Source organism: Pleurotus ostreatus (assembly GCF_014466165.1).
Source record: "Pleurotus ostreatus strain PC9 chromosome Unknown scaffold_11, whole genome shotgun sequence".
Taxonomy (NCBI): Eukaryota; Fungi; Basidiomycota; class Agaricomycetes; order Agaricales; family Pleurotaceae; genus Pleurotus; species Pleurotus ostreatus.
The window spans coordinates 2,332-16,995 of NW_023503166.1; the positions used below are offsets into that span (position 1 = coordinate 2,332).

General features: G+C 52.3%; 4 protein-coding genes across 4 annotated transcripts; 2 read left to right on the plus strand and 2 right to left on the minus strand.

The window, feature by feature from the left end:
* Positions 1 to 2,118: 2,118 nt before the first annotated feature.
* On the minus strand, positions 2,119 to 2,697 carry PC9H_002310 (uncharacterized protein; the record flags this gene model as incomplete). The annotated part of the gene is made up of 2 exons (XM_036771951.1): positions 2,119 to 2,451; positions 2,515 to 2,697. The coding sequence occupies 2 exons, from the start codon at positions 2,695 to 2,697 to the stop codon at positions 2,119 to 2,121; spliced, it is 516 nt and encodes a 171-aa protein (XP_036625597.1).
* Positions 2,698 to 7,103: 4,406 nt separating this feature from the next.
* On the minus strand, positions 7,104 to 7,574 carry PC9H_002311 (uncharacterized protein; the record flags this gene model as incomplete). Its single annotated transcript, XM_036771952.1, has 1 exon — positions 7,104 to 7,574. The coding sequence occupies one exon, from the start codon at positions 7,572 to 7,574 to the stop codon at positions 7,104 to 7,106; it is 471 nt and encodes a 156-aa protein (XP_036625598.1).
* A 1,547-nt stretch (positions 7,575 to 9,121) lies between these two features.
* Positions 9,122 to 10,873, plus strand: PC9H_002312 (uncharacterized protein; the record flags this gene model as incomplete). Its single annotated transcript, XM_036771953.1, has 8 exons — positions 9,122 to 9,159; positions 9,214 to 9,239; positions 9,294 to 9,438; positions 9,497 to 9,695; positions 9,749 to 9,856; positions 9,906 to 10,071; positions 10,128 to 10,622; positions 10,680 to 10,873. 8 exons carry the CDS (start codon positions 9,122 to 9,124, stop codon positions 10,871 to 10,873), a joined length of 1,371 nt encoding a protein of 456 aa, XP_036625599.1.
* Positions 10,874 to 12,890: 2,017 nt separating this feature from the next.
* Positions 12,891 to 14,590, plus strand: PC9H_002313 (uncharacterized protein; the record flags this gene model as incomplete). Its single annotated transcript, XM_036771954.1, has 8 exons — positions 12,891 to 12,916; positions 12,971 to 12,996; positions 13,050 to 13,185; positions 13,237 to 13,432; positions 13,490 to 13,582; positions 13,639 to 13,807; positions 13,857 to 14,381; positions 14,436 to 14,590. 8 exons carry the CDS (start codon positions 12,891 to 12,893, stop codon positions 14,588 to 14,590), a joined length of 1,326 nt encoding a protein of 441 aa, XP_036625600.1.
* Positions 14,591 to 14,664: the final 74 nt, after the last annotated feature.

Sequence of the window (14,664 nt, forward strand, 5' to 3'; positions counted from 1 at the left end):
CATGCACGATTTGGGCATCAAAGCTGCTCAAGCCGGCGGACAGTCGACAACTACCAGAGCTTGTCACAGAGCGCTATTCGTGGCATCTGCGTCGAACACTTGACACACGTGGTATTCATATGGTTCATGCTCGGTTGAGCGAATGCTGCAGCGGGGATGGCTTACGGTGGATGCAAGGGGATCGAGAGTCGTATAATAGCCACAATCCCGGGAAGCGCAAGGGAACCGATTCAGTTAGAGGCGAAGCCGAAATCCCTCACGGCGCTCACGCGCTCGCGGCCAACGGTGACGAACTAGCAACCCTACCTTCAGCACGTCAACGGCACATATGCTCACCTGATTGGCAATGCTCGTCGAGTTATGCTATCGCCCGCGAATTCCAACAAATGGCGACATGGAGAGACGGCGAACAAGGACTTCGACGTGGCATCTACCGCACAATATGTGTCGTCAGTATCGCGCCTACAATCTAGCGCTGTGATTGGGAGTTGCTTGACCACGCAGTGAACGGCCTCCGTACAAAGCCTCGACGAGTACCAGCAGGGAATGACGCAGGACTCCAGACAGATGTTTACGACAGTTGGACTGCGCGACGGAGAAACGAGGTGCTGACGCGGCTCTTGTGATGTCGGAAATAGTGGCAAGACGCTGCAGGAACAAGGGAGAAAAAAGTGGCTTGTTTGGTTCGAGCTTTTGGGCAAACAATATGGAATGGTCCGTGCAACCCAACCTCCAGGACAAGGGCCGTGCGCACTCCTGGAGTCACTCCCACTATTTGCTCGCCGATGTCAGAAGTGAGATGTGAATCCATCAGCCAGACCCGCCCTTGTTTTCAAAGCGACAGCCCCAACGAATTTAATGCAAAATCGCAGTGGAGCGCCTTGGTTGTCTACAGCTTAGTCGGGCGACTCAATCAAATGCAAGGCGCAGGAGAGCGGGATACGAACTGTAAGATTTAGGGTGACTGCCGTGCACAGTTTGCGTGGCAGTTATTGAGCACAGCGCCGTCGTCGATGTAGCCAGAGCTTGCGAGGCCAAAGAGCCTGTTTACAACGGCGCGCCATTGCAAGTAATTTCGGGCAAATGATTTGATAGAACAGCTGCTACTTGGCTGCTGGGACGTCGGTCATCGTGATACCGGTCAGTTCCCATTTTTGGGTCTTGGTTTGACCAAGCTGCAATAAGCGCTGCCCCTTACTGTTCTCTTCGTAAACTCAACACAAACCACGACACCAATCTTACCTCGCGATCCCCCGTTTGCTACCATAGCACAGCTGCTATACCTGTATACCCGCAAAATCGTTCGTTTGGAAGCTGAACCAGAGCGGGGACGTATCTCGTTGTCGGTGAGTTCATTGATCTGAGATGCTGTCAAGCTTCTGACGACGGGTTCGTTGGTTTGTCTAGAAGGAAGGCGGAGCTTCTATCCTGTGGTAGATGGCATCCATACTCACGAAGAACTTCCAAAAATCCCTTCATCATTACTAGGAATGGAGGAAGCAAACGATGGGTGGAATAAGCTAACATAGGGCATACCAACATCTGCGCAGATGGAGCCGAACGATACGGCCGGAGACACGCGCGAAGATGAGAAAAATACGATATGGACGCTGTATGACCACTGTAGTGATACCATGAATGTGAGTACTTGTACCTTCCTCCTTGATCAAACTGGCGACGACGGTATGTTCGATACTTAGCATCTAGACGGACCCACCTTCTCTTCTTCCATCATTCGAAACTCACGCTTTCCCTAGAGCGAGGTGACACCACAGTCTGCTACATCCCCCGCTGACAAGCGGCGCAACGATCATTCTGCGCCGCATACGGCATTCTCCGTGGGACCGCAAGCGACCCCGTATCCTGACGAGGAAGTGGTCAATGCAATAGTCATGGGGGAGAGGGAAAAGAGATGTCATAGAGGGCTCCATTGGGGTGTAGAGAAGGGGCGATGGGCTTTCTGTTACATCACTAGTTAGTGCCTCTCTGGCGGAATCAATTTTGCATTTGAGATATATGATTCCTAGCAAACTCTTACATTATATTGTACAACATAGGACGGAAGGAAAATGACGAAGACTCGTAGAGTACGATGACTACGGCTTGTGGACGTAGGCATCACAAGCCGTAGTCATCTGGGGCGTAGTAGTGGCTGGTCATGAAGTTGTCGTTGTAGGCGTCGAAGAGCGCTTGATCAAACGGCACCGCGTACTGCTGGGAGTTAGAGGTCGCACCATTCTGCCCATGTTCGTTCGCTTTGCCGGAGCCGGTGGCACGAGCTTGGGCGTTCGTACGCTCGGCCTTCTTCTTCTGCTTTTGACCCTTGGGGTTCGCGGCCGCCAGGCGCTGCGTAGCGATCGCGGCGAGGTGCTTCGCGGTGAGGCGGTGCTTCTCGAGGTACGAGCGGGTCAGCACCACCCCGCACTCGCACTTAACCTTGTCACGGGCACGCTACACGGAAAGTTGAGAATAAGCATGATGCATTGAGGGGATTGGAATGATATGAGGACTTACAGGAATCGCATCGACATCGATGATTTCATCGGGGGTGGGGGTTCTGGGGGTGCCGATGGTCAAGAGGGGGTTGATGGCGAGCACCTGGGGTGGGGCAGTCTTATTGCCGTCGAAGGGCCTCGGGAACTGGGGCACGACGGTGGGGTTCGCGGCCCTGGGATCTATGTGATGACGCGAGGACATTTGGACTTGATAGGCGCTAATGATCTTTTGAGGTGAGCAGTGAGCGTGATGGGGAGTTCTCAGAGCTGGTGTGCCAATATTTATAGCGATATCAAGCAGGTCCACATGAGGCCACCCAGGGAAGATGTGGCCGAGGATGCCACACTTCTTTGTTACAGCACAATGGAGGGTGGTGTCAGTCCACATTCAAGGAAGAGTCCACGTAGCCGCCACAATCAAAAAGATTCGGAATATCCCACTCGAAGATAAACAGCCACCTTCAATACGTTCAGCATCTAGGTGCAGACGGTGAGTGGCTACCACCCATACTACTATCATCAACTGGTTTCTGATATCGTAGGGCGCTACACGGCTTCAGCGTTATCGTGGCATATCCCGGGAAGTAGGGTGTGGCGGCAGTTCATGGACATCTCGAGTGTACAGCCACCTGTTGTACATTGTGGGATGATCAAGATCGAACGTTCATCTCGATAATCTGACACCGATCCCGGCAGAATGCACATGGCGATCTGGTGCACGCAGATGTTTTAGACGTCGAAGACTTGCAGGGACGGGGCAGGCGACAGACGCAGTATCGACTCGGTGGGATCTATGATGCATCAAGATATCAGAGTTAAAATAAAAGAACAAGTCGTACCGCTCAATGCGAAGTTATCATACCCAATACGAGCGCGACACCCTGGCGAACCCGTGGGCCGGCGCCCCTTCAGCTACCCTCATTGGCACCTAGGGAGCTACATGGGGGCGTTTGGAATAAGCTGGTGAATAAGATTGCTATCCGCGGCCAACAATCACTCAGAATTGCAGGTGATGAGGGGTTGCTTACCTCCTCACAGCGGTTCAGTCTATCGGTACTTCGAGAAGTTGTTATTGTCGTACAGTCGCTTCCTAAGGGATGCTTCATTGACGGCTAAAGTAGATTGTGAGAACTGAGTTGAAGGTAATTCAAACAGGAAGGCATACACCTCGTTGATTACAGGTTGACTGCAGAGTTTTTCTGGACAAGCGCCCGTCTCACCAAAAGTGGACTGGTTGAAGCTCCCAGACCAAGTAGCTCGGCCTTCTGCCACTTTTGTATGCCAGATTCGCGCTCTATCTCGGTCTACGTCACCGCCAAAAGTTGCGAACATATCTGCAAGACAAACATCTTGCAAGTTTATCAGCGCATCAGCGCTATCGGCGCAGAACTCTTTCCAGTCATTTTCACTGCGAGAAACATGTCAGGATGACACCAGCTTCCATCCTCGACGCCCCTCACCGTCACTGTCACTACACCAACTCGCGACCGGTGACAAGTATGATTTCGCTCCTCGCTGACAGTATTCCCTGCTGCACCCCTCTACGCTGGTGAATCGCGAGTCGTCAGAGAGATGAACACGTTATACTTGGAATGGACTGCGATGGCGTGTCGTGCGGAGGATCTCCTCAGAGTCGTGAATCGTAGTGAGCAATGAAGGCAGTGGTAGCCTGAAGGTGAGCCATCGATCTCCCTTTAGCCTCGAAGCTGTTGAGAATTATACTTACAAAGGCGGGGCCCATGTAGATGCCTCACGATTTTTGGTAGATGACGAGGAACAGACGTCTTGAGGACACCCACGCTGAGGTATTCCCCCCTTCCACTCCGGGCAACAGGCTCAGAAGTCACCTCAATAGGGCCAGGGCGCAGCGTGCGCAACACCCACTGAGCCTCGAATACCAGGCAACGACTCGATGTCGTCCTCCCCATCCCTCCCAGTAGTTGTCGTACAGTACTCGAGGGTAGCAACACGATCAACTCGACGATTTCGAGTTGCAAACGTTGTTGTCCCGCTCGGAAGTGGTTGTAACTGACGGCGATACTATGGAGTGATTGGGCTAAGACGTGCTTGAAGGGAGCTCGATGAGATGGCGGTGTGGTGCTTCCATGACGTTGCAAAACCTTCGCGCACGAACGTGCGGCCACCCTCTACGTTCATCGACATCAGTGAGCGGGTTTTCACTCCTCACCTCCACCACTCTCCGCCCTGCCCAAACGCTGCGAACAATGCCACACTGAGTAGGCCCAGTACGTCCTGCAAGTCTGCCCCTCGGCTGGCCCCCCTCTCCACGCAATGGGGCGCATCCGCGATTTGTAGTAAAACGCGTCGCCTATCGTACGCCTCACATGTAATCACGGGCCAGGAGGGCTGAACACCGTCGGGACCAGGAGTCTATACAATACAACCTCCGACTCGGTGTCTATCCTTTTTTCTTCGGAATACTCATGACATTTAGACACCTATTCTCCACGAGGCCTGTATCTACACTGTTGCGTCTCCATTCTCTTTTCGTTTCGCGGACTCTCTCACCTTTCGTACCACCTGAGGGACACTTTTCTCATATACCTTGTTACTTCTGCACATTTCTCTTCGTCTTCTCTACTTCTGATTGGACGCAGATAACTCACTCCCTTTGACTCACTGTGACTCATACACACGACCGCGTAGCCGTACATACATCGATTACCAGTACACCCCATTCTCAAAGGCCTGCGCCACATCTGCCCATACGCATTCGCGCTGGGCCTACGGATCCCTTTGCAATTGCAGTGTGGTGTCTGACACGACTGGGAGATCTCAAAGCGAACCCCGAAACGGTGGGATGCAGTGACAGCGCACATGTTTATGTGAGTACATCCCCTCTTGCACACTCAACCAACGGACAACAGCCGAGTGAGGACAGTCATACCTGCCCTCACAGCTGTTCCTTCGCGTTCATTCCCGAATGCTAGAAGGCAATAACGAGCGGAAGACGCCCAAGGTGCCCTTTGTATGTATCGTCTCTACGAACGAGGTGTCGAGTTTAACATCAACCACCGTCCGTCATCGCGCATTCTCCCCGCCTCGTAGCCCGCACGCCTTGAAGTTCGACTCGACACGCTACAGTCTGCACCTGGTCGCGAGGTATTGATGTCACGGTCTTGCATACATACGAACTAGACACGCAATGATTCTCGGGGCATAGCCGTCATGCCTCCTTCAAGCTTCAATCCTCTTCGAGTTGAATCCTTCTGTGTGACTAATGTAGCACGCGCCGTCCTGACGTGGATACCCTGTTCGCTTCGGCCGCCATCATAAACTTGTACACGTATACGTGTGCCGACTCCTACTTCCCATTCTGCTACCGTCCTTGCTAGCCGTTTCCCTCTCGCTGCACCACTACCGCATGACATTCCCATTTGCCCATTGATCACATTATGGTGCGCACGGGATCGATGTCAAATATTCCACAAGCCGCTTGAAAACTTGGAGGACCCAGACCGGGCGTCGCCACCGTACCTTGACATCTCTGCGTCAATCCCGTACCTCGCTCTCCTCACGACCACTCTCGAAACGCGACAATATGCAAGTCATTGATCCCTCAGCATTCACGTAGGGCTGGCCTATCAACATGCCGGCTTGCTTCCTATGACTCGCCTTCATCAATGTGATCCGTACGATGTATCAAAGTAGACGTGGATTAGCAGATATTCGTGAACATTGCGGTTCACGCCCTCTTGAGGATAACCCGCCGTATCCTGTGTCATATATTTGCGGGCCTATAAGCCGATATTCTCACAAAGGCTTCACACTGACTCGTTCTCGGCCATCAGACCGCCTTGCTACTCCACCGTATCTCACAGCACCAAGGAGTTCTGCCTCAGTGGCGAGTGTTTAGGACTCATCATCAGCTAAAGCGCGAACAGCACTCGATTTTGCAACGCCTCCCAGCTTCCATTTCTTGCCTTCCAACACCCGCTTTCTTGGTTGTCCTTCTCGTCGTATCACGCCGTTTACATGCGCCTTTACGAACTGTAACAATCACAACCACGCACATCAAGCTCGAGTAGGCCTCTGTAATCTCGCTGCACCCAGCTCGTCACCGGCACTACCAACCCTCTATCTCCGTACCCTGTACGTCAACATCCCGCAGTTGCTTTCAAGCGCCATCCACCCTTCGCTTAAGGCAAACACCGCTGCATCGAGCTCGAGACATCTACCATTCATGCACTCGCCACGCAAATACTCGCCGCTCACCACTCACGGCGCCTCTCGCCCTGGATGCAAGGCGGATCCTCCCTTTCCCCGGTGTTCGTTAATATAATCATTCCTTGAACCCAGGAATCGTCACCGCGCTCTCGAGGAGCTCGACGGCTGACTCTCAGTGAACGGCAGCAACTTGCGCGGAGCAACTCCTCCAGAGGCGCAGCCGGCTACGCATTCGAAGTTACGCTCAGACGCGGCCCTCCGTCACGGTCCGGCGCTATGGCACGTACGGCATCGGTCGCTTCCTCGAGACCGTCATCATTCGCCCACTGTTGGCTGAAACTCCGCAATAGTTGATCACGACTACGATTGGCGCGTGAACGGCCTTCCATGTTCACGATCGTAATACGCTCCACTTCATCATCACTCGATGAATCCGAGTCGGCGAGTAGGTGTCGATGATGATCGACAGGTCCCCGGTTTCCGCTTCGTCAATGTCCGTTTGGACAGACCGACATTGGTGAGGACGAGTGTATCGTCATCGTCGTCGAAGCTTAGTTGCGGTTGAGAATAATGAGAGTTGGGCTGGCCGAAAGAAGGTGTATCCGACGTGGCAAACGAATCTGCTAGGGATAACGTTCGGGGAGGTAAATCTGAGTGGAGGCTACATACACCCAAGGTTATGAAGATCGCCTCAGCCTCTTTCCGCCTAGTCTCTGCAAACGTGTTCAAGCCTACACTGACCACCATCGCAGTGGTCCCGTCACACACTCTACCCATCTTGTAACCCGCGCTCCCAGCGATTCGCTTTGACCCTACGGCTTGAGAACGACGACGCCGCACACGAGGCTGCAGTCGACTACTCCCTCGCAGCGAGCGGACGGCTCGAGCCATCTTCCATCATACGGTCGGTACGCCTTCCTACGCAACGGAAACCGTACTGACTCCCGAGTAGGCCCTAGGCCCTTTGCGCTCCCTCGCCGACTCTCCCCTGGGCGAATCTGCAAACTGGCATTTCCTGTCCAGTACCTCGCAAGTACTTTTGCGGACCTCGACGTCGAAATACGAGCCCCTTGACGGGGAATCCATCTATGCACGATGCTCGAGAGGGGTCGATGGCAGCGCTCGGTATCGAGCGAGTTGGCGTCATGCGTGCACACGATCTTAGCGTAGATACCCCATTCGCTGCCCCCTTCGCCGTATGTTAGTATCCCCGTTCCAGTACGCGTCAACGCTCCCTTCCTGCGAGTTTTTCTCTCTAATCTACCACCAACAGCCCAACGCACCCAGGGAGCCTGCAGTATCGATGTTAGTTTGACTACGGCTTCCAACACCACTCGACCACGTAGCGCTTCCAGATCTGGACGTGGACTCACATGTCTCGCGGTGACCATCGTCGTCGTTGTATTCCGACTCACCCCAGCACTTCTCGGCCGTCTTGAGTACCGCGATATTGACAACCACACTACGCACCTTCCTTCCCCGAAGCTCCAGCCGCCCTCGATAGCCCTTCCTATCCCTAGCCTGTCCGTGTCAGCGGCGTCTAAGCGCGTCGGTGTCAACGTCTACCTTCGTACCCCACACTTCCTTCTCACGATATCTCGAATCTTTCTGCGATTATCCCCCGAATTTCATGGCCAAAATTCGCTTCCACCGCTGTTCTCCCAGTCACAGCGGCAATGTTAGACTCGAGGCTCGGCGATTCACCGATCAAGCATGGCGCGAGCTTATCAGTCACCAACGTAATATAAGGCGTCTCCTATCAGTCCCTCCTCGTGGATGTCGTCGTTTGGGATGAACCCTCTGGCTATTGCAGCCTTCACACGGATGCAGACGCTGCGACGCACGTCCTGGGATCCCCCACTCCACCCATGAAGAACATGTCTTGTGTTGAGGCCGTGCGATGACTATGCGTATGCTTGAAATGGAAGCAAGATGGCGGTGTGACAGCAGTGGGAGATAGGCCGGCACGTCTGACCCCGTGTTTTCATTCATCAGGAAGAAGACTGATGGTTCGCGGGCGTTGACAGATTGCCGCTGAGCAGAGGCACGAGGTAGCGTGGGTGTCGAGGGTGTCAAGGATGTCAAGGGTGTAGAGGATGGATCAGCGCTTTTCGACGAGGGTGGGTGGGGAGGAATGTGGCGAGATGGTACTGGCCTTTGTCAGTGATCGTTGCTCGACAGCATTACAACAGATGTACCGGGTAGGACATTGGTTCGATGTACAGATTTATATTTAGATGGCATTTCTGGCTGTGCGAGCTTGAGGCCGAGCTGCGGTTTTGGTGAGGCCTGAGCGCTAGTAGAGTTGTATTTCAGAACGGAAGTTACCCAGCGCCATCTCTTTTGGAAACACCATTCCCCTAGCATCTCGCGTGCAAAGTGCTCACTTCTCAGTACTCAGTCGATACATCGTCGGACAATCCTCGTCACCTCGAATCATGTCTTTTCGGATAGAAGATAGGGACAAGGGGATTCAGTGAGTGCCAAATCGATGACAATGATTTCCAGGGGAGGCCTAAGTGTAGTCCAGGACCTGGTACTCGGTATATCTTCAGGGTTAATATTTCGTTGAATTTGAATCAGGCGGGTGGGCTTACGATTCATTTCTAGGAGTCTCGCTCTACTTTGGTACTAGCTGGACCTCCGGTTCGGAGGTTAAGATTTTCACGAACTACTGGAACGATGAGGATGCGGGGGAAATATGTAGAAGATATGATTGCCCGAGATCGCTGATGTTGGCGCCTTCTACCCCTCGGTGAGCATATTTCTGAGTGCCTAGCCTGGTGCGAGCTGCTATGGGGTCATGTATGCAGGTACGTCAGTGCGGGAGGAGACATACTTGTGCGGTATGTGCAGTGCGACGACGGAGTGTCACACGCTGGTGTCATCGCTCGGTGGAATGATGTTGAGGCTCTTGCGCGGAACGTGGAGTATCAGGACGGAACGGCTCACTTGGAGATCGAACGGGAACTTGCGTTTGTGACGAGCAAAGCGAGGTTTATAGTTATCAAGGTAAGCATGCATCCCATTATGACATGGTCGCCTCAGGTTCTTCAATTGTGTAGAAATTTGAATATGAAGAAGCTCGATTCTTCAAACTGAGTGTTGTCATCGAGAATATCCATTGGGATGACTGGAAGAAACTCCGTGAATATCAACAAGAACGTGAAAATGTAAGTCAGTCTCTCATTCTATATTGACCTCTCTGATTGGTCCACTTAGCTTGTCGATTTCATTGTTAACCATGTCCCTTGTGCATGGCGAGGGAGCGAACACATCATAAAGCAAATTCCTAAGTCCCCCTGGCAAAACGACAGAAGTGACGTGACCAACGACATCAGACACGCTGCCCATGAGTCCTTCCCTCTTGCCTTCAAATATGCCAATGGTGAGCATATATGGCCCCTCGTAAACGGCTACCCTCAAACTGACATTCCAGTCTAGCGCAAAACGAGGCCATTAAACAGGGTCTCTTTCCAGATGACTTTCAATGGGAATTCCCCAATCATCATGAAATGCGCGTTGTGCGATCCCCCTCCGCTCAAACAGACACTCCTCTGCGTGCCCTCAGACTTGACGTACACCTTTATAGTTCCATTATGCCCTTGGAGGAAGTGGCCGGGGTCTACATCAGATCCATCGATTTGATGATAACCCCAATCACACGCTCCCCATCCCTCCCCAACAACCTCTCCTCATGCAATCTCCGTCTCGACGCGCCCTACGCAGCATTGGCAACTGCTACAATCCCTGATTCTTCGTTCCAAATCCTCGACATCTCCACAACTTCGCGGTTGGCCGAACTCGGTATCACCACTAGCGGTTCTGTGGCGACGCTCAATGTCAATCTCGTCCAGATTACGGCTCCTGTAGCCGGCGATGTGTTTGCTGCTCCCATTTACGGTGGGAACAACGGAGGGCGGCACAACACAAACAGTAGTACGTCCTGATCCATCATCAATGGTCGTTGATTTCTCATCATGCTCTATTTATCAGTCGCGGTCCCGCGAAATCCGCCCCCCGCGAGCCGTACAGACACTGGATATCTATTTAGCCCGCTTTCGTTTCAGGCCGGTCTTTACCAAGCAACAAATCTGAGGAGGGTCTGGCCTCTTCTCAATCGCGAAGCGAAGGAATGGCAAAGGACTCAAGAGCGAAGTATCATGCTGCATAACTGTGCGATAGATTGAGAAATCTCTGTCGCGTCTTTAACTGTGTTAACTTCTGTATGTTTGCGCACGCCAGTGTTATGAGAGGTGTAAATTACTGAGTATTCCGTCGATCTCTCCGATGTTCATGTGAAGACTATGAAACCTAAACTAAGCGACGTACATGGCTGTTTGAGATGCAGCACCCTTTGTCACGGTTATGGTCTGAGCTTATGTGCGCATGAGGTTTGCTACGGCGGTACAAGGTCCGTGACTCGCGCAGTGGGCGGGAGGCGCCACGCCAGCCCCATAATGTGGTGGCTGCATCGGACGGCGGCGGGTACGTAGGTGCTATTCCAAGCTGTGCCGCGTTTGTGGTGGTGGTAATGGAGGGATGCCAAGAGGACAGAGCGTGAGCGTGAGCACATGGACGTGTACGACGGACGTCATGGAAAACGGGACATCCACGCATTTGCAGTGCTGCTGCACCGAGCACAGCCTGAGGCATCAGTTGACGCTGACTTTCACTCGCCTCGTTCACGGATGCACCGATATCCGGGTAGAGGCTGGGCTTCTTCAGCGTGTAACTGCGTGGCTCGCAATTCCCAACGCCCTGCGTAGCGACGCTTTTATTCTCTGCCGACTCCGAATTATCATTGCTTTCAAATCGAATCGAGCGTACCAACCACCTCATCTCGGTAAAGGCTGGGTCTGGGACATGTGGAACGAGTGGAGCTCGCTTCAGCGCGGACGGCACGCTGGTGGAGGGGATGGGAGAGTACAACAGCGGCGAGAGGATTGTAGAAGCCCCGAAACGGGTGTTTGTTTGAGCGGTACGATTAATGGAGTTCGTGCAGGTGCAGTAGGGGCGTCCAAGCGCGATAACGAGCACGATTGACGTGGGAAGAAGATCGCGGGATGGACGAAGGAATGCGAGTGGGAACATTGGCAGAGATAGGGACGAGACACATACTTACCCGAACCGCAATGAATATTTGGATTAGACACGAGGGCTACAGTAAATGACATGTGCGTGGTGAGCAGGAACGCACCTTTGCATGAATAAACACCTTGTTCTAGCTCAAAACCCCCCTTCCGAACAACGCAGCTAAGCTGTGGGCATCCTTGAGTTGTCTGTAACGATGTGTTCGCAAGTAGGTGCTACGAGAAATTATAGCGCTCACTGCACCGCCGCTGATTCGATAATGCATCATACGTGGTTCTTGGCGTAGAGAGAGCGGATACGGATACCGCGGTCGATTTATCTATATAGATAAGTTGCTCGTGGCAGCGATCTAGCTCAATACCACGCAAAATTAGCTTAGTGGCGATTAATCGGATGAGTTTGAGGACACACCAATCCAGCAGAATACGCAAACGACCGCTTCTATTACCACCTATTCCGCAATCTTGACCATCACTAGTGTCGCTTCAGTAGCCCTCACCTCTATCGTGGACGACTGACGATATAGATTTCATTGGTTATCCACAGTTTGCCAGAGGATCTGGGGGATAGAGCCAAGTTCCCTGCACTTCACTGGTGAGTCGTACGCGTTGTCGACTTGTCCAAGTCAGGTTCAAGCGCCCTTCTCGCCGAAAGCAGGTGTTTGGTCTAAGCCCCTAATCCAAGCAATGTGACTGACGTTGCCCACGCATCTTGGAGAACAAGGATGAAAGGGAAATCTGACCCAGTGGTCTTCAGGCAGTACCGGTACCTCCCATTCTTTCAAGTATAAACAAGCACCTTCTTTCGCCCTTGTTCTCCTCTAAGCTACGGTACCTACCCACTCTAACCAGTACATTTTGCCCTTCTAATACACAGCCCAGCCCGTCTGAACCTTTCCAAACCCGCCATTTCTACAAGGTTTCAGCCCTCCAATCCACTATAGACACTCCAAGGTTGTATTCCAGACTACGAATTCACCGCTCGATTTCCTCATATATTCATTACGCAGATCTATCTATAGAGGAACCTGAGTCAGCTACTCGAAGGCCGCCACTCTCCATCGCATTTCCCATCTCGTTATCTTGTTGGGTGGCATTCTCGTTGACCCAAATTATGACATCAGGTAAAGGCGAAATAATGTAAGTAGCGAATAAACGGTAATGGCTCCCAGCTAAAGCTTACGTGTGGCTCAGAGCTCATAACTACGTATATATCAAAGGTGGCTGTTTTGTGTGGGTTTGGTTAGGCGAGTGTACTTACGATTCATCGTAGAAATTGTGCTTGACTTTGGTTTCATTTGGAGTCCGCGATCTGTGGTACAAATCCGCCAGACCGAAGATGCCGGGATGCAACCGTACAGAGCTTACGATTGCCCAAAGTCTCTGGTGTGGGCGCCTCCTACCCCCGAGTGAGTTATATCACCCCAGAGTCAAGTCTGTGTTGATATGGGGTCATGTAGGCCCTTCGAGTTCGGAAACATAACTGTGGTGTATGACAGATGTGACAGTGCGCCCGTGTGCGCTGGCGTCATAGCTAAATACAAGGAGGTCATAGATCTCGCGAAACAAGCAGAGTATCGGGCGGGGATTGCTCACTTAGAGATCAAACAGAATCTCGGGTTTGGGACGAGCACGGTTAGATTTATGGTTCGCAAGGTAAGCATGCGCTTAATGGCCATGCTCGCCACGTACGCTGATGCTTACACCGCATAGATAAGCAGCTACGCCGGGGTTGGTACCTTCAAATTGAGCGTCATGATTGAATCTATCGACCGCGAAGACTATGAATACCTTCTTGGATTCCAAGTGATTCTCTCTCATTACAAGTTTACTCTGCGACTGACTCTGGTTTGTTCGTTTAGCGATCCTTCACAACAGTCACTCAGGGCCTGCCCATTGTATGGAAAGATAGTGAAGCCGTCATCTCGCAAATGGATGAATCGCCGTTCAAAAACGATTGTGGCAACATCATCACTGATCTCACACACGTCGCCTACGAAGCCGTCCCTCTTTTGGTCAAACACATGAATGGTATAGAATTAAGCTCGAGCGCAACTTCCAAACTGACACCCCAGTCTAGCACAATCCCAGGCGATTGAACAGGGTCTCTCGCTTTCTGACTTCCTATGGGAATTACCCGGTCATCGTGAAAGGATCGTGCGCCACGAGAACTCCCCTTCCTATCGAGAAGCTACTTCTCTGCGCGGCCTCAGAGTTGACTTGCATATTATGAGTGGTTTTACGCACCTGTTTCAGACTACCTACGCGAGCATCGTCCGCATTGAATTGCAGATCACCTCAATCCCGTCCAATCCCCCATCCTGCCCTCACGTGTTCTCCTCCATTGACAACCTCCATCTCGATGTCCCCCACGCACCATCGGCGAGCGCCAACAACCACGATTGCCCCCGTAGTCGACAGGCTCTCAATATTTCCATGGACGCAACGATCACATTCGATGGTACCAACTCGATGACGGCGGGAACGAGTATCACGGCCAATGGCTCCGTAATCATCCTCAATGTCAACGGTCCTGTGACGGGCGACATCTTTTCTGGTCCTATCTACGGCGGAAACGTCGGAGGGCGCAATAACATCAACCATTGTACGTCTTGATCAGTCATCACCGATTTCATTCTCATTTCAGTCTATCTATTAGTTAAAGCGTCGAATCCACGCCCTACCGTTCGTCAAAACGAGGGCGTATTGTTTCTTCGGCGGTTCGAGTTCCGGGCTGGGCTGGGAGGCTTTTTCAAACCAAGACCAAGAAGGGGGGAGGGGCTATCTCAGGAGGGAGAAAATGGCGTACAATGAACACAATTAAACCACACGCAGTACAATCCTTTTAAATCTACGTGCGCAAAGGTTCATTCCATTATATTCTAACT